The sequence below is a fragment of the Akanthomyces muscarius genome, chromosome 1 (assembly GCF_028009165.1).
Source record: "Akanthomyces muscarius strain Ve6 chromosome 1, whole genome shotgun sequence".
Lineage (NCBI taxonomy): Eukaryota > Fungi > Ascomycota > Sordariomycetes > Hypocreales > Cordycipitaceae > Akanthomyces > Akanthomyces muscarius.
The window spans coordinates 6,948,364-6,970,399 of record NC_079241.1 but is presented as its reverse complement, the minus strand read 5'-3'; the positions used below and the strand labels follow the sequence as shown (position 1 = coordinate 6,970,399).

The window sequence follows — 22,036 nt, the reverse complement described above, 5'->3', positions numbered from 1 at the left end:
TATGTCTTCGAGCTTCATCGTCTAGAGAGCTGTCTCGAATTTGGCCAAGGGCGCGTCATTTACAGGACCACCCTGATTATAATAACAGCCCGGCGTCACGAAACGCGCACGAAGCGCACTGTCGAAAGGCCGCTGACGATACTAAACATATGAGATTCATCGAGTTCATTCAGCATCTATTAGACAAATTTCAGCCACCCTTAAGGACCCAGCTCGGTATGTCTCGAGAATCTCTAGCGATATTTAGCGAGATACGCCAACCCTGAAGACAGGCAAGGTCTACTTAACGTGGCTGCTCAGACGTCGCGGGCAGTGTAAGAAGCCAAGACACGCGCATAACTCCAGGCAGACGTTCTTACCCCAATTCCGTTCATGTGGCTTGCACGCCGCGCAATCTCCACCCGCCCAAATAGGAATGTCGTCAAGTCCTGGTGGCGCGGGGCCAGACCACGAGCTGAGATGTTGGGGCGAAAACCAAGCTAGCAAGAAGGATAAATTAATCAAGTCAGCCTCTTTACGAGGCTCGACGGGGACGATAACGCTCTGGTGACATAGATTGGGCTTGGTGAGCCATGCGCGAACAAATCTAGACCACGGGCGGGCTGGGGAAGAGGCATGGCAATTGAGTGTATCCAGCTGCCAGAATCCAAAGAGACAAAATGACGGGGACGCTGGTGGGTCGAAGAAACTTGGGGTCCGAAGATCGCTGGAGTTGCTGAAGAAGTCAGGATCGTCGATAGCGACGTCGATAGGAAAAGAAAGGGTCTGGTGGACACGGGCGAGATATGAATTGGCAAGGCGTTGAGTGAATAATGTCCTCATGTAAGAGCAAAACAACGAAATAGGCAACGGCCGACAGGATTCGTAAGGGCTGCGATTGCCCGGTGGAGGGTGTACGGAAGTCTGCCGTCAACGGCCAAGTTGGCCCGGCGGATGGATGGATGGGACCCTTGTGACGCCGCATTCGAGCAAAAGGACATGTGTATCAGTACAAGGGCAAAGTCAAACAAATAGGCTTGGGGGCTCCAGGGGCCTGGATTCTGAACTGATTTTGGCGCTGGCGATCACAAGCGGCGGTCGAAGTGGTATTACTGGTAACTTAGTGATGTACGGGAAAATGGACCAGGGTCGAGTCGAGTTGAACAGAGACGTGATTGTCACGAGCCAAAATTGTCGCCAGTGCTGATATGGCAGGCGACGCGATACTGAGGGCTCCGCCGGGCTGAACAGGGTCGAATAATGTCCGGCGCAGAAATGCAGGCATGGCGGCAGCTGGTTGGTTGTGTGATTGTTGGGGGGAGCTGATTCGAAACGGACAAGTCGGTCGGCCAGCAAGCCTCGTTATCTGACGACTGGCAGACTGGCACTGGTAACGTTAGGTTGAGCGACGCCAGGCTCAAGTCGTGTGCCCACCGAGCTGATCCTCCAGCTGGTTTTGGCTGGCTGATGATGAGCTGGTGGCAAGCAGGCCTGGTTCGTCCGCCCCCGCGTTGGCCCGCACGCCACGTCTGGAGAAGAGGAGAAAAAAAATTGATAAAAAGCGCCGGGCATCCTTTTTGGAGGAGGAGCATCAGCCAAGTTAGCACAGGTGCAGCTGAGTCTGAACCCAACTATCGGTCGTTTATCTTTGGTGTGCCTCTGTCTCGCCGGGCCAGGTTCTGCTTCGCGCTCCTGCAACATCACCAGACGTGGCCTGTCTAGCGCTTTCAAGTGCCTCATCACTGGGAATCAACGAGAACAACGCCGTCTCGTTTCTTGCATACGACACATCATCGCCGGACCCGAGGCTACTGCACCATCGTGCTGGCAACAAGGCTGGACCCTGGTTTCACCGATCCATCGCCAGAAGTGTCTGTGCGAGCTGTGCTTGATCGCGCGCGCACCGCACTGCAACCTTCCGCATTCGACTGCTCGCTTCCCTCGGCTGGACAGAGGATGATGGCGGGCTAAACAGCGTGGAATGCTGCACGCAAGCTTTGATTAAATTTCGAACCCTGGATGAGGCCAGAGGAGGAGAAGCTACACCGGCGCAGACCAGACTACATGGAGACGACTGACAGCATCGCTACCCCGTGGGCCAACAAGCACCTCGACGGTGTAATGCGCTGTTGAGATCTCACGACACGGACAAGACACATGCGCCTCTGTTTTAGCACCTGCGACGCCTGTCTTGGCTATTTTCTTTTGCAAAGACATCCTGCCTACGCCACAACCACATCCTCGGGACACGTTCGCGCCATCAAGGGCAGCACCCACCTGAGCTTACAGCTCGATACCACCATACTGCATGAGACTTGTCTGCAACAGACCAGGGCCGCTTTGATCTTGGAACCACAGTTTGTTTTCCCCAGCTGTGGTTTTCTCCGGGCCCGGACAGATATCCCGACCCCTGCCGAAGAGACAAGAGAGGAGAGACAGACGAACATCGGTCCTTTGGTGCTTGGTAGACTGGCAGTGCCCAGGCAGCAGGCAATCAATCGGTTTCGCGGCCGGAAGCGCTGGAACCGCTAAAAAAATCAAGCTTTGGCCCTCTGTGGTCCCCTCCGCAGGCCTGCTAGCGCTGTTCATCCAGCGGGCCTACCTTACTGGTACAGCACTCGACCCCCACTGTCGTCGTCCCCCGCCCCAGCAGACGGCCCGCTGTGCAGCTCCAGCACAGCCTGCTGCGGCCATGTACACCCCAATGATGACCCCGTCCGTCATGGGCAGAGGCATGTTGCCGTATATCCCAAGGGCACAGCCATCAAGGCCACGACGCAAAAAGACGCCCTCGGAGGCCGACGGCGAGTCGCTGACCAAGTCGACATCCAAGAGCTCCCATACATCCAGCGGGGGCGAACCATCACGGGCTTCACTCGAGGCGCCGTTGGAGTCGGACCGCCCCGCCGAAGCCGCTGGCGTGGAGCCCGAGCATCAGCATCAGCGCAAGCCCAAGCGGCGCAGCAAAAAAGAGCACCAGCAGCAAACCGAGGACGCTAATACTAAACATCATCATAATACCGGCAACAGCAGCACAAGTACGACACCAGGCGGCGGAGCACAACCAACTGGAGCCTCCGCGGACGCTACCCCACCTCATCCGCAACACCACAACCAGCACCACCACAACCATCAAAAGCCTTCTCCGTCCGCCTCCTCCCCCCCCGTGCCATCCGCCTCTTCTCCCAAACCCGCGCAGCACAGCGCCTTTAAGCGGGCCTCGCACTCCTTCATCTCTCGAGGCAAGCATCACGACACGCACGCTCTGCAGACCGACTTCAAGCATGCCCATGCACAGCACAATCCCTCGTCCTCGCCCCGGTCCCCCGCCGCAGCGCAGATGAACGGCACTGTCCCCGACATCTTTGCCCACGCCGCCAGAAACAACATGTCCTCGACCACCGACGCCTCCTCCAGCTCCCGCGAGAACCTCATCACCTCCAAGCCCTTTGTCCTCCGCAATGGCCGCTCCTACCTCAACGACACGAGCCTGCCCTACCCGCTGCCCGCCGACCTGACGGAGCTGCACCGCCAGTCGATGCGCACCCTGCTGCTCATCCAGGTCTTTGGCAGCCCGGTGTGCTCGCCCACCTTTTCCAAGCGCCCGCCCCAGCGCGTCCTCGAGATTGGCTGCGGCTCCGGCTTCTGGTCCATGATGTGCCATCGCTACTTCAAGTCCCGCGGCCACGGCAACATCTCCTTTACCGGCATGGACATTGCCCCGCTGGCGCCCACCGAGCCGACCATGAGCACGACGACGACCGCCGGCGCCAAGCCCGACCCCGAAATGAACTGGAACTTTATCAGCCACGACATGCGCCAGCTGCCCTGGCCCATAGACAGCGAAAAGTTTGACCTCGTCATGGTCAAGGACATGAGCCTGGCAACCACCAACCTGCAGCATCAGCATTTCGTGGACGAGTACATTCGCCTCCTGCGGCCTGGCGGCGTCCTGGAAATTTGGGAGTCGGACCATCTCATCCGCATGCTCCGTCCGCACGTTCCAGAGGCCAAGCTAGCGGGCGACGATACCGAGGACCAAGAAGCCGCCGCTAGCCTCGGCGCCTACGTCATGAACGCCAACACGCCGCTCTCGGCGCCACTGAATACGTTTCTTGTTGAATACAACCAATGGCTGTCCCGCGCCCTCGAGACCCGCGATCTCACCGCGGTGCCCTGTACGCTCATCGGCCCGACACTGATCCAGGAATCCGAAGCACTCGCCGACGTCCGCTCACGACGCCTGGCCATTCCGCTCAGCGAGGTGCGCTGGGAGCGCGAGGGCGTCGGCGGTGTCGTCACCAAGGACGGCAAGCCGACGGCCGCATCGTCCAAGGACAAGGCGCCCAAGGCCGAGAGCCGCGTCCTGTCGCCGGGACAGGAGGCGCTCCGCCAGACGGCGCTCCTGACGGTGGTGCAGCAGGTCCAGGCTCTCGAGCCGATCCTGCGCGAGGTCTCGGGCAAGAGCCAGGACGAGTGGGACGTGTGGCTGGGCAAGATGATGGGCGACCTCATGAGCGACAGCGGCACGAGCTGGGGAGAGTGTCTCGAGGTGGGCGCATGGTCGGCCACGAAACGAAAGCAATGACGGCGGCACGAGTTACAGATCCTTTCCTGTCTATTGATGGAAATGAAATGAATGCATGAGGTGGGAATTGATTCGGACAAGCATCTTAGCGATGAACCATGTGATTTATTTATTTTGTTTATTTTACTTATGAAGCTATTTAAAAAAAAAGGCGAATTACTGCATATATATCATGAACATGGTGGTACATTTTTTATCTCGTGAATGAAGCTATGCATCTGCCACGTAGCGTTTTCGCAACGTTCGGTATCGTTTCAAATAATATCTATACCGTGGTGTTAGCATCTCTCCGCAAGTGTTGACGTGAGTATGCCATCATACAGAGCTTCGATTTCTAGTGCTTGTCAGCAACGCCGCCCTTGGCATAATTGGGAAAAGACGAGAGAAAGGAGACGCACCCTTTTTTACATATTCAGCTTGCTTGATGCCCTGCCGTATCTTGTCCTCGTCGCGCTCGCTCGACTTGGCCATGAAGGCCTTGTGCAGCCGCGGGCGAAAGTAGCCGTACCCGAGCGGGTATTCGCGCCCGAGATACAGCAGCTCTACAAAGACGTCAGATATCGATTGAGGCGTATACGAAGGAGTGATAAAAAAATGTACCTTTGTATATGGCTATCACTTGGTGGCGGAGAGACGGCGGCATGGTTTGGTGATGGTGGTAGGTCGTGCGGGTGGGAGAAAAGAAGGCACATCATAGGTAGAGGTGCGCTGTGGAGATGGCATCGACAGTTTTGGCGCTAGAGCTTCGGGTGTGGAAGTGAGAGGGCAGAGGCTGGAGGAGATGGTAATTTTCGTTTGATGAGCAAGAAAAGATAACGTCATTCTTTTAAATTGTATTTTCTGGTGGTTTTTCGAATTGTTTTGTTCTTCGCGGAAAGTGGTCGCTGGTAAAGCACCGGACCTCAAGCACCGGCTCCGACATGGTTTCTCATGCAATAAGAGTGTCACTACATGGGCTAGCGGGTTGGGACAAAAGAAACTACAACTACCAAGTGTAATCTTGCTTATTTTATGTGATGACCTGTTTCTTGGCTTCAGATATGCCCGCACAACTCAGGTCTCCTCCGCGCGTCCCAAGGGTGCAGACAGACTCGACGACAGACGCCACAGGCAAAGGCCGTTCTCTGCAGTGACATCGTCCAGGTTGAAGAGGTCTCCTTTGTATCTGGAACTGGTGATTGGTGAAAGTGAAAAGAAGACTCCTAGGAGCCCACAGGCAGGGGCGAGACGCAAGTCTCGCTTCTCACAAGACATGGCCTGGTTGCCTGGCAATGTGTAACTACTGGCACCCACAGCCAAGGATCAGTTCCAGCGAAGCTAACTACAATTTATACTTAAGCAGTTAGATCATGATATTCCTGCTCGTCCGTTTCTTTCCACTGCCGAACAGCCAGGTTTTCCACCGGCTGGTTAGGTACCCCTCGCTCCCTGTTTATAATGATGACCATGGTGTCCCGAGTTTATGTACAGATAAATGCTGTCAAATGTTAGTGTCCTCAATCTTGCGATGGTATTCAAGCCCGGCATCCTCCGTTATATACATGTCCTCACATTACGATGCGTGGACTGCATGCTTTAGTAGACAAGAAATATTCCAACCCGTACTCCTTAACCGCCAATAATATAGAAAAAAAAAAAAGGAAGTACAAAAGATATATGAGTTTCCAACTATGACGACACGAAAGAAAAAGAATGTACATAATATATATAAATTAGGCGATCATGGAGAGACGACCAGCATCTTCAACACCATTTCTATCTAAGCTTCGTCAATGGGCGGACGTTTCGCCGATGATTTCTCGTGAGGTCAGGAGACTGACATGGCCGTCCCAAGATTATTATTTTTTGGAGCTTTCAGCGCCGCGCGCAAGGGAGTGCGCAATGATCGCAGAGCTCATCTTTGACGTGGCTGTTGGCTTCTGAACTTGACGCTTATTTCCCGTATAGTGGCTTCCTGTCGGTTTGTCATATAGCTTGCGGTTTTGCCACGCCGCGATGCAGTATAGCGCGCTGGTTTCTTCGGGCGCCGCCGAGAGCGGCGAACAAGGGGAGCGCTGCATTTCTACCCCACGCAATGGGAGCAAGCGGTAGCCTCTCGACCGGCGTGACCTCCCGCTGCGCAGGCTGGGGCGGGGGAGCTTCAGGCCCGTCCAAAAAGCTCGCCATGTCAGGGATATCGGCTCTGGTCGGGCCTCCACTGGCCGTAGGCTCGGGACAAGTTGCCGTTCGGTAGTCAGCCCTTCGCCGTTGAAGACCTTGGTGAGCATTTGTGCCGCCGTCGCGCGCTTCGTGTGGTCAATTACGATCAACTCCTGCAAGTCTTGCACGTTGTTTCACTTGATACGGGCAGTCGAAGTGATCCAGGATAACAGCTCTTTGAAACCACCAAACTCCCGGCCACGAATACCTTCCCAGTTATTTGTCCACGCTAATGTGACAAAAAGAGACCACATATCCACGACAGTTGTTTGCGTGCGACGAAAATGGATTTCTGGCGCAGCGAACATTGCGGAACCGCAAGTTGTGCGTGCCCGATCCTGAGTGTTGCTGAGCCCAAGTCTGCCAAGGGGAACGACCACCGCTGCCCGGGAGAACAAAGAATATTGGCGGGCTTCAAATCGCGATGAATAAAATTCTTCGAATGCAGATAGTCGAGGCCTTTCAGAACGTCGTGTTAAACGTGCATAGTTAGGTCATCCTCTGGTACCGCTTGACGATGGACCAAATCCTGCAGATTGCAATCTTTTAGGTCCATGAAGATCTGCACTGAAGGGCCGCTCTCTTTGTATCCGTAGCATCTTACGATGCTTGGCTATCATAAGTCAGCGCAAATCAACCCGGTGACATAAATCAGGGTACTCACATGGCGTAGCTGTCCTAGTATATTGATTTCTCGCCGTAGATACTGCCGTGCAAAGGGCTTGGGAGTTTGGACCTTGGCAGCGAGAACTTGTTTTGTTCTGGGATGAACTGCTTTGTAAACGGCTCCAAAAGCGCCCGATCACAGAGCCTTCGGTGCCAGCACGAACTGTGAGATATCGACGCTTATCGGGTCGATGGGAGTGTCAGCCACGGAGACGTCAGCCGTGGGAATGTCAGTCATGGAGATGTCAACCATGGAAATGTCAGCCATGGAAATGTCAGCCGGGTATGCGGGCGGAGGTAGGCCTTCTCATTTCGGTTTCAGACTCGGCAGCAATATCGTGTCGGCCATTGTGGGATGCTTTGGCCGTGTAGCGGCCTTCCAAAGCCAGAGGGCGACGGCTAGCTTGTGCATCGGAACAAGCCAGATGATGTCAAACGTGGCAGCTTCCGATTCTCCGACTCTAATCTCAATACTGCAGAGATCCTGGCTGCTGTCTGCCCTTTTATTGCCGTTGTAAAGCAGCTTCTGTGTGCCACATTGGCCACCATGCCTGAGACGAGGCATTGCTCGATGTGTCGAGAAACTCGATGCCACCGTTGGTCGTGACTAGAAATGCACACTGCAATTTCGAAACAGCCGCCCAGGACTCTGGAAGCGTTACGTCGACGAGCTCCCCAGCACATCCCATAGCTGCAATGCAACGTGCTTCCTTCTTCTCGGCTCTTGACCTTATATGGCCAACTTTGAGTACCAGAGCCCCCATATGCGTAGACAGAAGGCATTGGTTGGAGAGATGACTTAGTACCTCCGTCGCTGCATTGCTAGCACGTTTCAACAATAGAAGAGTGTAATTTGAATCCATTATAAAAGTCTGACGGGAAAAAAGCTAAGCTGATGCCATGATAGCAGTACGGCGAGAGGAAGGCTCATTCTCATACATATGCTACAGTAAGATAAATGCCTCTGCCGCCCAGGCTATGTGGTACAGATCGTCTCAAAACAAAGTATGAACACACATAGATGCTGGTGAGGATCTATCCTTCGACTATAAATAGGCTTAAACGCGAAGTATTGCCATGTTTGCGTGGTACTGCGGCTGCTGTGTCTTGCTAGAAGCAACAGAACTGCGCCGAACGGGAGCATCGACTGGCTGCGATGACGAGCAGAGTGTAAAATACTCGTTTCGAGTTTCTTAAATGTGTTCCCTCTTTGTTTCGCCAACCGCCGAGTACTGAAAACGACGAATGGTGAGCTGAGCGTGCCTGTTTGCCGCCGTCCACAAAGCCAGCGTCGTCCTGTGTGACACTGTGCTACAAGTTGGGCGGAGTGATCTCGAGCAGCTACGTGTTCGCACAATAAACAAACTTCATCTCATGCACACTCATACTTACTGCGAACATTTCAAAATAAGAAAAAGAAACCTGCAATGTCGCGTCTACATTTTGATTCGCCTCCGGCGTACCAGACAGTCGACCCTCGTGTAGAGCTCTCGCGGGCGATTGCGAGCGAAGAGAACACCCAAGCGATCCAGATCGAACGAGAAGATACGCCAAGAAATCGGTTCGAGCATCATGTTGAGCTGCGACAAGAGCTGCAGTTTGATGAATGGCAGCATATGCTCATCGACCGTTCACTCTTCGGGAGTGTCGAGTCACAAAAGACGATCGCCCATGCTTGGGTTGTCGCTCAGTGGAAGAAGCATGGACTATGGGACTCGCGATGGCCCGAGACTGGCCCAGAGACAGAGGCAAGATGACGTCTCGATATTGTTCCTGCTGCCCTGGTCGTCATGGAGCTTGGATCCTACATCGAGCATCTCGTCACCACGCAAGCGCCAACAACGATTCCATGCCTTAGCAACTCGGACATGGGCCGTGACCGTGAACTGAAATCTGCTGAGTGGCCAATCCACAATCTGGTCCAGACGGTACTGACAAACAAGTCCAGGCATTGGCAAAAGGCAGGGTTTGCCTCTGCCACCATGGGAGCGCCAAGCGTAAAGTTTCATCGGGACTTTGCATCTCTCCGTGCCAATCTGCCAGAGCCGGCACGCGAGAGGCTGGACTCGTACAATGTGCAAGACTGGAGCGGCTTATCTGTGAAGCCCAGGCACAAACTGAGACCAAGAGGCGGCTTGTTTGGAGGGCCCATGCCCCGCACCGATCAGCGCGGCAACGACGGCGCAAATGGAGCTGGGAGCTCTGGGAGCTCTGGGAGCTCTATGACCGAAGAGAGACAGCCCAGCGTCTCGTCCAAGAGTTGGAGGATAGGAGCTCTGAGAGCCCTGGGACCGAGGAAGCAATTCAAGTGCTCACACGGGAGTTGAGGAGTAGGACCAGGAACAGGACCAGGAGAAGTAGTGCGTGGGCGGCGTCTTCACGCTCGACAGCTGTTCGTCCGCAGGCGGCTTCTTCACGCTCAGCAGCTGTTCGTCCGCAGGCGGCAACCTCACGCTCAGCAGCTATTCGTCCGCAGGCGGCAACCTCACGCTCAACAGATGCTCGTCCGCAGGCGGCGTCTTCACAATCAACAGCTGCTCGTCCGCAGGGCATTAAAAAGAAGGCAGCGCGCCGCAAGCCTTGAATGTCTGCGGAAGGAAATACGGTGTAAATACAATGTAAACGAGGTGTCTCTGAATTTAATTTATCGCTTGTTAAGTATTCAAAATATTCCCCAAAGAAACACAGTTATAGTTGTTATGTATTCGGACTAGAGATGAAAACGGTGAACATTCTTAACATAATCTTCAATAATGCCTTGATACAGGAAAAGTCCGACTTTGTGCTAGTAGTGCTGCTCAATCAGAAACTCTCCAAACGTGCGAAATAGGACCTTGCTGAACGAGTTGGGCGTGAGAGAGTTGACAGCAGCCCATCCGTCCAAAATCATGCCCTCGATGTCTGCCTTGCACAGCTCCATCGTACCGGACGACTCGAGCGCTTCGACAAAACCCGGTACGTCGCGGTCTTCCCAGAGCTGGAACCACTTTTCGCGATCGGGATGGTCCAGAGTAAAGAGCTTGGCGACAGGGTAGGTGATTTTGTGATTGTAAAGATCGTCTGCTGCATTTTTACCCTTTACTTTGCCAAGAACATCTAAAACGTCGTCGCGAATCTGAAAGGCGAGACCTGTATTGCAGTCAGAGACTCACACTCCCCAAGAATTAATAGCAAAAATAGACATACCAAGATTTTGAACGTATAGACCAATAGCATCCGTCTGCTCTTTCGTCCCTCCCCCGAGTCGGGACCCCCCAACACCGCAGCACGACGCAGGCTTGCCGCTCTTGCATCGGTGCATGTTGACGACACGAGAGAGTATAGACTTGGCTTCTTCGATACTCGGGAGATTGTCCATGGTCATTCCAGCAATATCGAGCGCCTGACCGCTGTGGGCCACTCTCATCATCTCAAAATACGTTGCGTAGTAGTCGCGTCGCTGAGTTTCGGTAAGAGCCTCACAGTCCCGAACAATGGTTTCTCCCCAAAAGTACATGGCGCACCCTGCATTGATGGCAGTCGGTATCCCCACGACCTTGTGCACACACAGTCCTCCGCGACGGGTTTCACTTTCGTCCTGAATATCGTCAATGATCAACGAGGCGGTATGGATCATTTCCGGGATCACAAGAAATGGCCGCCAATCATTCGCATCGCCGCCGACTAAGCTAGCGGCCGCACTGAGAAGCATAGGACGCCTGGGAGAATTACTTATCAACATGAACCCTGAGAAAGGCAGGACATTGGTGGATTTGGACATACCAGTTTTTGCCACCACGATTATTGAGAAGATAGAATGGGTCAACAATGGACTCTTGGATAATCCGTTCCTGCTCGCTGTCAAAAGAAACGTCGGTCAAATATTCAAAATGGTTTGGACAAAGACTTTTCGGGACAACGTTTTCGATTTCCGCTCGAACCAGTGCAGAAGCGTTGTCAAGTATCACCTCCATGTATTTGTCGCCCGAAGTGGTCTCGTTGGCAAGCTCCATTGCTCCAAACCCCCGAATTGGCGCCCCTTCCCAGGTGCCTGAGAAACGAACTGCGCCTTCATAGAAGGATGGTAGCCGTATCCAAGTTTGGAATTCTTGGTTCTGGCAAACCGCCTCAATGTCAATGTCGATGTTGAGACTGGGGACGGTAAGCTTCCAGGAAGTGCCAAACTTCTGGAAGGTCTGCGCAGAGACCCAGCTCTTGGTCGGAAAAAGACTGAAGACGTCTTCTTTGCGCCGCTTCCCGTCATTGTCCATGTATACGATGTACTCCTCAATGACACTTTGCTCTTGAAAGATCTAGACGACTGGATTAGTGGCGAACGTTGAGAGCACGGCGCTGGGTATACCTGTGTAATGCAGATTTCCAGGTTACTTGGACCACTAGTGACCAGAGAAAACCAGTTCCAGCCGGGAATTGGGGCATCTGGGCTTTTCTGGCTCCCCAGTACGCCCAAGGAGTACTCGTGGTCTACCCAGGCAGTGCCAACGACCTGGGTCCCCTGGTATTGTCCCACCACTGCGGTGCGTGGCCAACTGTAATAAAACATTTTGTGCTATCAAATCAGTATTTAGTATTTTAGATAGAGTATGTGGGCCTAGGAATACCGTGTCATCTTTGCAAGTCACTCCATCATAACCGTGAAGCATCATTGGCCTCGTCGCCTGAAGCTGAATGTCGAGCTCAATCTCCGGTACCTTTAAATGGTAAGAACCATTCTCACCAACAATGAATGCACCGTTGTCCCAGTCAAGTTGCAAAGCCGGACCTTCAGACTGACGGATTTCGACATTGCTTGTGAAAGGGGTGTCGGGGAGAAATGGGGTACCGTCGGTACTGGGGCCGGTATCGACCAGGTCTTGGATGATGGAGCTCAGACGTGGATGGCTTGTCTCCATCATCCTCGCGACGCCCGCAGGCACACCATTGGGCACCTTGGAGTATGCAGCATACTTCTGCGTCCTCCAATCCAGGACGGCGTAGACGACGGCCCAACAGTGACCCTTGTCGCCATGGGGTGAATGCCGAAAAATGCACACGAAAACAGTATGAAGAGGCTCGTCAGATATCTCAGAGGTCAGATGAGCCTGGAAGTAGTACCATTCGGTTCTGGATCCAAGTTGGGGCCTGTCGTCAATGCGAGGGTCCGCCAGCGCGACAGCGGACGTCTGCTCATGCTGGAGGCTTTCAGTAAGGGTTTCGGGGGAGCTCAGTACGCCATTCGTATTCCAAGATGGGAGGATTTTGTGGAAATTACCATCCAAAAGACTAGGCGATACAATAACGCCCATGGCTGTTGCAAAGTGTCTCAGAGCTTGATCGATGATGTGGAGAGAAGAAGAGGACTATATCGTACGTTTCCTGGACACTCCCGAGCAGGACTTGCTCCAGGGCCGCGCGATAGCCTACTTTTATTGAGAATCATGCATTGATGAACCAATTCAATAAATGCTCAATGACGTAGCGTAACGATGTGTCACTTTGCTGAGTGGTCAAGTCGGCTGAAAGGAGCCAGACAAGGCGTCGCGGGCATGCACACTGACAATACGGAGCCGGTGTAGAGCAGAACATTCGCCTTTACCCTCAACAGATATCGAACAATAATATCAATGGAATTAAAGATGAGCTGTATTGTCACAAGTCTACGCAAGCGCTTGAGTTTACTTGCTATTTCCTTTTCTCGATGAACATTTCTGCGAACTGCACTATTTGTAGTGACGCATGTAGATGGGTACCTTCGGGCGGTCCATTTCGTCCGCCGCATGATGCATAATATGGTCTTTCTGATTGACATGCAGCTGCACAAGATCGATATCACACGAAGCTTTATTAAGTTTCCCAAATTGGCTCGATCCTTCTCCATTCTATCCCGTGTCTTATTGGCTCCATGCACTCACAACCTTTACAGCCTCACTGCGGGCTGACGCGACGAGCATTTCTCCGGAAGCACGTCCCGCGCACCGCTGCCGCTTTGCTATTTGCTTTGGCATGGTTCAGCACCTATAAAAGGAAGCTAATTCTCCGCAATCATATTGATGGACGGATCGGACCACTTACTGTAGATCGTTGGCTGGTCAAGCGGTGGGAAAAGAGGCCACGGCTGAAGTAGAAAGCGGAACTGAATCGGAGCGCTGACGGTCACAATCCGGGGTTTTAGGAGACCACGCAAAACAAGAAATGAGTTGTGCCAACCCCGCCAGTTAAGAGGGTGCTATTTCTGGGGCATGCAGTAGTCACGAAGTATTGCAACTGAAAGGCGTCGTCGTGGACGGGACGTCTCGCTGTCTATCTCGCCGTTTTACTTGGATCCATAGGAATTAAGAACATAAATATAGTAGCTAATTATTGTTGCTCAAGTAAATCGGGCGTTATTCCCGAAAAGAGATACTGTGTTATCTCATACAATTTCAAGCTTCAATGCAATTGCTTTTTCTCCAAACCCTTGAGCTATAAATGGCTACACGATTGATGATAAGCGATTCCGTTCTTATTTGCAAGCGCCAAGATCTCAGATAGCGTGGCACTAGCATCTTACAACTTTCATCTGCTCCGCACTTCACAACGGAGATTAAAGACGGGCGAACCTCTGTCCGTAGAAAGAAAATACCCGTATCTATGGATCTTTGTCCTCTGTACCAGCGAGTGCGTAACAAAGTCAAGTTCCGCGCCACCAAGCAGTCGGCTGTTGCATCACACTCAGCCACCTTGGCCACGCTGCCTCCTGAGATTCTGAGCCTGATCCTCGGCCACCTCTGCAAGCACTGCTCCCGCCCGGCCGATCTGGAGCTTTCCGGCATTGACGATGGCAAGCTGGCGCTGAAGAGCCTGTGCCTCGTGTGCCGCGCGCTGCGGCCACCGGCGCAGGCCTTTCTCGTTCACAGCCTCTGGCTGCGGTTTGGCCTGCGGGGCTACCGGACGGGCAAAGACGACAGCAATTTTGCCGTCTTGCGCACGCTCATTGCATGCCCGGACCTTGCCGCCTCTGTCCGCAAGATCACTCTCGGAGGCTCGGAGATGGTCCTACGCCGGGAGCGGCTCGAGGCGGTGCGGGACGCGGAGCGGCAAAGGACGTTCCAGACAGTGGCTACGCTATCGTACGAGGTAGACGACGTGTCGTTTACTCGACTAACTCGAGACTTGTTTGTATCTCTCGCGCATAATCTCACAGACCTGAGCTTTCCACTAGGGTTCCGGCGCGGCGAGCAAGGAGCGGCAGACCTGGCGGCTGCGGTTCGCCACGCCCGGTACGCCAAGATGCTCAACAGCGGCGCCATCATGCCCGCTTTGCAAACATTGACGCTTTTTCCTGAGCGAATTTCAAGTTTTGTCTTGAATGACCCGCGCATCTGCCTATTTCTCTGCGCTGCTCCGAACCTGCGCAGGCTGGTGATTGACGAGGTGGAAGACTTGGTAGCATTCACGACCAACTACAGTGACCCATACACTGGCACAGCTCAACAAATACATCCAGGCCTCTTTCTCCACGAGCTGCCCTTTATGAAACATCTCCACTCCATCCACTTGCAGAACTGCATTGTAGCCGACGACGCACCTGGCAGAAACCTAGCCGGCCTTCAGACCTTGATCGCCGTCGCGCCGAACCTGCGCCGCTTCCAGTTCAGTGCCGGCCCAAGCTTTCAACACCCCATGATTGCGAGTTCCAGGGTTCTCAGCCTGCTGGAGCCACTGTACGACACCCTCCTCGATCTGGGCCTCCGCTTCGACGCGTCCGTGACCTACCTGGACGACGGGGACCATACCGACAGCCTGGAGAGCCTCGCGCGGTTCAACAAGCTATGCGTACTGCGGCTCGACGAGGCAGCGTACTGTCACAGCCGACACCCTGGCCAGCTAAACACGGACAGCAGGAATCGGAACTCTGGAGAAGAGTCCGTGCCGCCAGAATGTCTGACGATGATCTTGCCGCAGTCGGTGCAGGTCCTGCACCTGGAGCTCATGTACGGGTGCACAAAACAGTGCGATGCGCTGCATCTCGCAGCGCAGGTTGCTGATGGTCAGTTCCCGAACCTGCTGCACGTCCAGATTGAGGCCGTTCTGCGGACACCGCCTCACGGGGCCGTGCAGCTACGCAACGTACAGCAAGGGATCGACGCTGGATGGCTCGAGGCAGCGGGGTATGAGTCCGACGTTGTGGCGGCTTTCCTGGAGTCGAAAGTGGCCGTTTGGCTGCGCAATGTCGGAAGTTTTGACGATTTGGATGCCGGAGCATGTGTCAACGTCTGCTAGAGCGGCAAAGGTCATCCCAAACATGGTTATGCGTTCACACAAGACGGCCATTGGTGAGGGATAGAATTGGGTAATACGGATATGAAAACTGATTGTGCTGTAGCAAAGGACCTCTAACGACGAGGGGCTCTAGCTCCTTGGTCGCGACCTCGAGCTTCGCATTCTACTCAAGACTTGATCAACTCCTCTGCGATGCACCAATTACACAACCCATACATACGCCATCTTAAGCCCGTCATATTCCATTTTCTAATGCACCTTCTCCGCCCAAACATCGCAATCGTCGTCTTTGAAGTTGCTTAAACTTGACTTTCGCCACCCGAACTCCTCTGCTATGCACCAATTCCACTGTCCACACAACCTCCATTTGACCCAAATACAGCCTTTTCTTTTCTACTCAATCATTGCCATCCTCGGCTCGGTATCCTCCACCATCTCACTCCAGCGACTCGTATACACCCTCCCATTCTTCACCACCACCAGGACACTCTTTTCCGGCTCGTCCAGCACGCTCACATCTTCCAGCGGGTTCTTCCTCAGCACCAGCAAATCCGCCGTAAACCCCTCCTTAACCTGCCCCAGCACATCCTCCTGCTTCAGCATCCGCGCCGCATTCACCGTCGCGCCCTGCAACACGACCTTGTTGCTTAAGCCCTGCGCGCGCAGGCCAAACTCGCGCGACTGCTCCGCCTGCAGCGGCCCTAGCAAATCCGAGCCGTGACAGATGGCAACGCCCGCGTCGTGCGCGAGCTTCAGCGAGGCCACGCCCCGCGCGAGCACCTGCTGGTTCTTGGCCTGGTTCTCCGGCGGCAGGAACGCGCTGTACTTCTCCTCGCCCATGGCCTTGTACGTGATGAGCGTCGGCGTCAGCCAGACTTTGTGCTCGGCCATGTACTTTGCCGTATCCTCGTCAATCAGGTTGCCGTGCTCGATGCCGCGGACGCCATTGTCCACGGCGTGGCGGATCGCTTTCGGCGTGTACGCGTGCGCGGTGACATATGTCCCGTAGCTCTCCGCCACGTCGGCAATGGCGCGGATCTCGGCCGCCGTGAACTGCGTGTTCTCGATGCGGTCCGTCGGGCTGGCCACGCCGCCGCCGACCATGATCTTGATGAAATCCGCGCCCTGGCGCAGCTGCTCCCGCGTCGTCGTCAGACACGCCGACACGCCGTCCGCGACGACCGAGATGCTCGACTGCGTGCCGCACTGGCAGCAGTCCCCGCCAGCTCTGTCGTGCGCCTTGCGGACGTCGCCGTGGCCGCCCGTCTGCGAAATGGCCTTGTTGGAGATGAAGACGCGCGGGCCGGGGAAGACGTCGTCGGCAATGGCCTCCTTGAGCGCGAGCGTGGCGCCGCCCGTGTCGCGCACCGAGGTGAAGCCGCGGCTGAGCATCTGCCGGCAGAGAAAGGGCTGCCGGAAGTACGAGACGGCCATGTCGGCCTCGTCAAAGCCCAGAGAGGCGGAGCCGGCGACGGCGGTGAGGTGCACGTGGCAGTCGATGAGCCCGGGGCAGAGGTAGCGGCCATCGAGGTCGACCTCCACGACATCGGCCGAGGACGGCAGGATGGGGTAGGTGTAGCCGTGCGTGGACTGGACAGAGTCAATGAGCCCGTCGCGCAGGGTGACGGTTTGGTGGGCGATGATGGCGCCATTGAGGGTGTCCACGACGTTGGCGTTGTGAAGGATGTATGTCTTTTGCGGAGGGAGAGCCCAGGGCTTGACGAGCTTCTCCGGGATGCCGCTTTGGTGGATTGGAGTCATTGTAGGCTGCGCTGGGTGTTGCGCCACAGGCGCAGCACGAGTAGGAATTCGTCGGGTCATGATTTTGGCCAAGTTGACCAGTCAATTGCGATCTCAATGCTTTCAAGGACGAAAAAAAGGTAGTTGCTGGATTGCAGAGAAAGTAGAAGCGTAGCAACCCACGGGTATAAGTAGGGATGAGGCGGGGCTCCGCACCGGCGCGGGTACCCGTACGCGGGGTAGCAAGCCCGGGGAGCCTCCGCGGATGCAACTGAGATGTGCGGAGCTTAAAGTGCAAGATGAGGATGCAGCGACTCATCGTGGCCGAGAAAATTGTCATACTTTCATTGATATATGTCATAATGTACTTGTATGCATAGCATTGCTGCTTTAGCCAGATCCCCAACGCCGAAAACCCATTCTATTTTCAAAGCCCGTCATTCGTGTCTATTCCTCGGCCGGCCCAGGGCGTCCGTCCAGCCACTTGCTCATATACGGGCCGTCGAGCCAGTAGCCCAGCTTTCTATAGTAGTTGCGCACGCCGACGCCAGAGATGACGCTTATCTTTTCGCTGCCGTGCTCGTCGCGGGCGATGCGCTCGGCCTCCTCCATGAGCAGCGTGCCGAAGCCCTGGTGCTGGAACTTGCGGGGGTCGCGGGCGTGCACCGGCACGGCGGTGCCGTACACGTGCAGCTCGCGGATCATGCTCGTCGGCTGCGCGGTGAGCTCGGGGCGGAACGTGTACTTTTCGGTGCACTTGCGCAGCCGCAGCAGGCCGACCAGGATGTCCTGCTTGGGGTCCTCGTACGCCAGGAACGTCTCCCAGCCGCCGTTGGCCGTGTAGTCGCGGCGCACGAGCTCAATCTGGTTGGGGCGGATCTTGTTCTTGACCTCGTTGACGCCGACCTCGCGGGTGCGGACGTCGCGACACGTGGTGCCAAAGTCCTTCATGCGCGCGAGGGCCAGCTCTCGCAGGTTACCGTTCTCAACGCCCGAGGTGACGAGGGGCATGGGGATATCGCGCTGCACACGGTAAATGCGCGTCCACGGCGGGATGAGCGCAAGAATGCGTGCGACCAGATCAATGAGGCCGTTTGGCGTGTAGTTCTGGTAGCGACCGGTTCGCCACAGCTCGTAGAGACCGGTTCCGCGAATGACGAGGGTGGGGTAGATTTTGAGACCGTCGGTTCGGAACGCAGGGTTCTCAAAGTACTCTCTGAACTGGTCGAGGTCGCGCTCCATGCCAACGTTGGGCAGATCGGGCATCATGTGGCTGACAACCTTGAAGCCCGCATCCTTTGACAGACAGAACGTCTCGGCGACGGCAGACACAGTGTGGCCTCTGTTGGTATCGCGCGCGACGTCTTCGTAGAGCGATTGCACACCAACCTCGAGACGGGTGCAGCCGTACCGCAGCATGTCGGACAGGTGAGGCTGCAGGCAGTAGTCCGGGCGAGTCTCGATGGTGATTCCCACACATTTGACATTGCTCATTTCGGCAGCTTCGACGGCCTCGTCGACATTGGAAGTTTGGTAGCCGCTGAGGGCATTGTGAAGCTGCGAGATGAAATCCTCACGGTATGACTCGGCTAGCGACATGAAGGTGCCGCCCATGATGATGTATTCGACCTTGTCGACAGAGTGTCCGAGTGACTTGAGCTGGTCGACACGGCCGCGGGCCTGCTCAAAGGGGTCGTATCGCGCGCGAATGGCTCGCATCGAGGTGGGTTCGTAGCCGGTGTATGACTGTGTGCTGTATTCAAAGTCGGAGTCGGGCCCGCCAGGGCAATAGACGCAGATGTTGCCGGTGTATGCAATGTGAGGACAGCGGTGAGGCTTGCACATGACGGCGACGACGGCAATTCCAGAGGATGTGCCTGCAACGCATTAGTTACTACGTGGTTGATTGCAAAGCGGCTGCCCGCGTGCGACATACGGATGGGCTTGGCGATGAGCTTGTGGAGAATGTATTTCTTGTAGTGTTCGGGAATGGCGGCAATGATGGCGGTCAGAGGCGGGATGTTGGTAAGCTTGTGCTTCTTGGCCAGCTTGTTGCGCAGGGCGTTGAGGTTGATGTCGCGACTCGGACGACCATTCTTGCTGGCCTCGTGGTCCTCGATCAGGGCATTGGCGACGTCGGCGCAGCAACGAAGATAGCGCTCGCTCTCGGGGGCCAGGTCGGCGCCTTTCTTCTTGGCTGTGGCGGTGGCCGTTACCGTGACTGTAGCGGTCGCCATGATGGGTTTGTGCGGCGTGTATGGAGGGTGAAATGCTGTTGGCTAGATGATCATTTTCTGAATCTTTTTTTTCGCAGTGACGGATTTGCTGGTGATGGCGGGATGTGTGGGGCAACCCTGGACCAGTTACGCGGGGTGCCTCCGTAAGCAATGTGCCCTGTAAATGCGCTGCGTGTTGCGCTGTCACCCGCTGGAGACCCGTTGACTACGCCCTGTACCTTACCTACCTGGGCGCTGGCCGAGGACCGAATACAGCGATTTGCAGCGGGATAACAGTGAGTTGCCAGGGCGGCTTGAGCCACTAACCATTACCTAGGTAGTTACCTACCTACGCGCGAGGGGGCTGTTTTTCAGAAGGGGTCAAATATAATGTTAGAATTAATATGTATTCCTCTAACTGTGTCAGGGTATTAGAACACTCAACACGTTTTAGAAAAAGATATAAAATTTCTGATTTGACTGGGTGCCCTAATATCTTGATACGATAGGAGGAAAACGTGGGTAGCAAACAGAGGACCTCTCAAGTGCCCTGTCCAAAACCACCCCCCTCCCGCGTAGGTAGCTAGTTACCACAGCCAGCGCCATCACTTCGGCACTATGTAAGCCAATGTGTGCCACTACGTTTCAGAATCACTAAGCATCCTTCCTTGTTTGAAAAATGGGCGGATGTAAGTGGAGTGAGCAAAAAAGCAGCAATGCAAAGCGGGCAGATTGGCGGGCTTGACTGGAGCCAACGCAGCCTTGACAAGTCGTAGTTGCGGACATCTGTGGGGTGCTTTCCCATGACAGGCTCTACTCATACATCCGCGCCGGAGCCATGTAGAGGCAATAATGGTACTCTGACCCTACTGATGCAAAGGGCAGTACTATCAGTGCGAGATCTTTCATATAAAGCTCACAGCTCTCCAGTTGCAGTCATGTCTCGAAGCTCTCAAGCAAATAGACCTAGTCGGCGATCCATCCAACAATATTTCTCACGTTCAGCATCATGCCGAAGTTGATCACCGTCATTGGTGCCACCGGCATCCAGGGCGGCTCTGTTGCTCGAACACTGCTCGCGGATAGCACGTACATCGTGCGGGCAGTCACTAGGAATCCAGAGAGCGCCGCAGCGGTGTCTCTTCGCACCCAAGGAGCCGAAATTGTTCAAGCAGATCTTGACGACGTAACCTCACTTGCAGCGGCTGTCGACGGGTCATATGCCATCTTTGCCGTGACAAACTTTTTTGAAGCGTTTCCTACCGCTGGCGCAGTCAGGGCCCAGGAGACTGAGTCGACTCACGGCATCAACTTGGCCAAAGCAGCAGCTGCAACTCCTACTCTTCAACATTACATCTGGTCGACCCTTCCCAACGCTAGCGAAGTGAGCAATGGAAGATGTTTCATACCGCATTATGCGGCGAAGAACAAGGTCGATAGTTACATCAGATCGGATCCGGAGTTGCTGAGCAAGACCACATTCCTCTGGGTCAGCTTCTATGCATCGAACCTACAGTATCCATTCTATGAGCCTTTCCCCGTCGCGACCGCAGGATCCAACAAGTACGCTCAAATTCAAGCAACGCCGCCTTCGGTTCCCATCACTCTCGTCGGCGACGCCAGGTCTAATGTTGGTCTCTTCGCCAAATCAATCTTGGATCAGCCTCAAATGACACTGCCAGCGAAAATCGTTCTGGCTTCAACTGATGAGATGACTGCTGGCGAGCTGCTGTCACTGTGGGCATCAATTCATGGCAAGGACGCAGTATACGTGCAGGCGGACAAAGACACATACTACAGCATGTGGCCGATGTGGGCGGAGATCATGGACGCCTCACACATGTACTGGGAACTAGCCCAGGAGAAGAGCTACTCCAGTGAGGGGCAAGTCGTTTTGACCAGACAAGATCTGGGTGTTTTCGGCTTAGTGGACACTGCTACAGCAATAGCTAGAACGAGGAATTAATCCAGGATACGAACGTGGTTCTTAATCTAGACCGCCAATGAAGTCTCGGATTCAAGAGCATCCATTCGATACGCTGCAGATAGTGCTCCTGATTGTGGAAGGTTATCGGGGTCTGGCGAGTCCTTTTGAGTGCGGGCTCTACGAAGTAACTACTATATTCGCATTAGTAATACAGTTTGGTTTTACACGCGCACCAGTCGAGCGACAACATGAGTGCCTGCTTCCCAATCACAAAACCCGGCTTTACAATGTCCCTTCGTAAAACCTCATGTGTAGGCTGTGTTACAGCTAAGCGACGCTGCGACCAAGACCGCCCGATTTGCCAGCGCTGCGCCCAAAGATCATTAGTCTGCCATTACCCATACCCGCCCAGATCAAAGGCATCCTTACCATCGACTTCAGCAATTTCAGCAGCGGAAGAATGGCTACCATCCGCGAGTT

The 22,036-nt window shown here is 54.7% G+C and overlaps 9 protein-coding genes across 9 annotated transcripts; 3 read left to right on the top strand and 6 right to left on the bottom strand.

Moving 5' to 3' along the window:
* Positions 1–2,671: 2,671 nt before the first annotated feature.
* On the top strand, positions 2,672–4,567 carry LMH87_007374 (uncharacterized protein; the record flags this gene model as incomplete). Its single annotated transcript, XM_056192450.1, has 1 exon — positions 2,672–4,567. One exon carries the CDS (start codon positions 2,672–2,674, stop codon positions 4,565–4,567), a length of 1,896 nt encoding a protein of 631 aa, XP_056060669.1.
* Positions 4,568–4,777: 210 nt separating this feature from the next.
* LMH87_007373 (uncharacterized protein) lies at positions 4,778–5,210 on the bottom strand (the record flags this gene model as incomplete). The annotated part of the gene is made up of 4 exons (XM_056192449.1): positions 4,778–4,832; positions 4,889–4,901; positions 4,966–5,109; positions 5,168–5,210. 4 exons carry the CDS (start codon positions 5,208–5,210, stop codon positions 4,778–4,780), a joined length of 255 nt encoding a protein of 84 aa, XP_056060668.1.
* A 2,031-nt stretch (positions 5,211–7,241) lies between these two features.
* LMH87_007372 (uncharacterized protein) lies at positions 7,242–7,700 on the bottom strand (the record flags this gene model as incomplete). Its single annotated transcript, XM_056192448.1, has 3 exons — positions 7,242–7,379; positions 7,431–7,527; positions 7,597–7,700. 3 exons carry the CDS (start codon positions 7,698–7,700, stop codon positions 7,242–7,244), a joined length of 339 nt encoding a protein of 112 aa, XP_056060667.1.
* A 1,438-nt stretch (positions 7,701–9,138) lies between these two features.
* Positions 9,139–9,416, bottom strand: LMH87_007371 (uncharacterized protein; the record flags this gene model as incomplete). The annotated part of the gene is made up of 2 exons (XM_056192447.1): positions 9,139–9,318; positions 9,369–9,416. The coding sequence occupies 2 exons, from the start codon at positions 9,414–9,416 to the stop codon at positions 9,139–9,141; spliced, it is 228 nt and encodes a 75-aa protein (XP_056060666.1).
* An 801-nt stretch (positions 9,417–10,217) lies between these two features.
* LMH87_007370 (uncharacterized protein) lies at positions 10,218–12,717 on the bottom strand (the record flags this gene model as incomplete). Its single annotated transcript, XM_056192445.1, has 5 exons — positions 10,218–10,561; positions 10,619–11,130; positions 11,195–11,724; positions 11,775–11,981; positions 12,034–12,717. The coding sequence occupies 5 exons, from the start codon at positions 12,715–12,717 to the stop codon at positions 10,218–10,220; spliced, it is 2,277 nt and encodes a 758-aa protein (XP_056060665.1).
* Positions 12,718–14,041: 1,324 nt separating this feature from the next.
* On the top strand, positions 14,042–15,673 carry LMH87_007369 (uncharacterized protein; the record flags this gene model as incomplete). The annotated part of the gene is made up of 1 exon (XM_056192444.1): positions 14,042–15,673. One exon carries the CDS (start codon positions 14,042–14,044, stop codon positions 15,671–15,673), a length of 1,632 nt encoding a protein of 543 aa, XP_056060664.1.
* A 393-nt stretch (positions 15,674–16,066) lies between these two features.
* On the bottom strand, positions 16,067–17,434 carry LMH87_007368 (uncharacterized protein; the record flags this gene model as incomplete). Its single annotated transcript, XM_056192443.1, has 1 exon — positions 16,067–17,434. The coding sequence occupies one exon, from the start codon at positions 17,432–17,434 to the stop codon at positions 16,067–16,069; it is 1,368 nt and encodes a 455-aa protein (XP_056060663.1).
* Positions 17,435–17,860: 426 nt separating this feature from the next.
* LMH87_007367 (uncharacterized protein) lies at positions 17,861–19,650 on the bottom strand (the record flags this gene model as incomplete). Its single annotated transcript, XM_056192442.1, has 2 exons — positions 17,861–19,290; positions 19,350–19,650. 2 exons carry the CDS (start codon positions 19,648–19,650, stop codon positions 17,861–17,863), a joined length of 1,731 nt encoding a protein of 576 aa, XP_056060662.1.
* Positions 19,651–20,638: 988 nt separating this feature from the next.
* LMH87_007366 (uncharacterized protein) lies at positions 20,639–21,595 on the top strand (the record flags this gene model as incomplete). The annotated part of the gene is made up of 1 exon (XM_056192441.1): positions 20,639–21,595. The coding sequence occupies one exon, from the start codon at positions 20,639–20,641 to the stop codon at positions 21,593–21,595; it is 957 nt and encodes a 318-aa protein (XP_056060661.1).
* Positions 21,596–22,036: the final 441 nt, after the last annotated feature.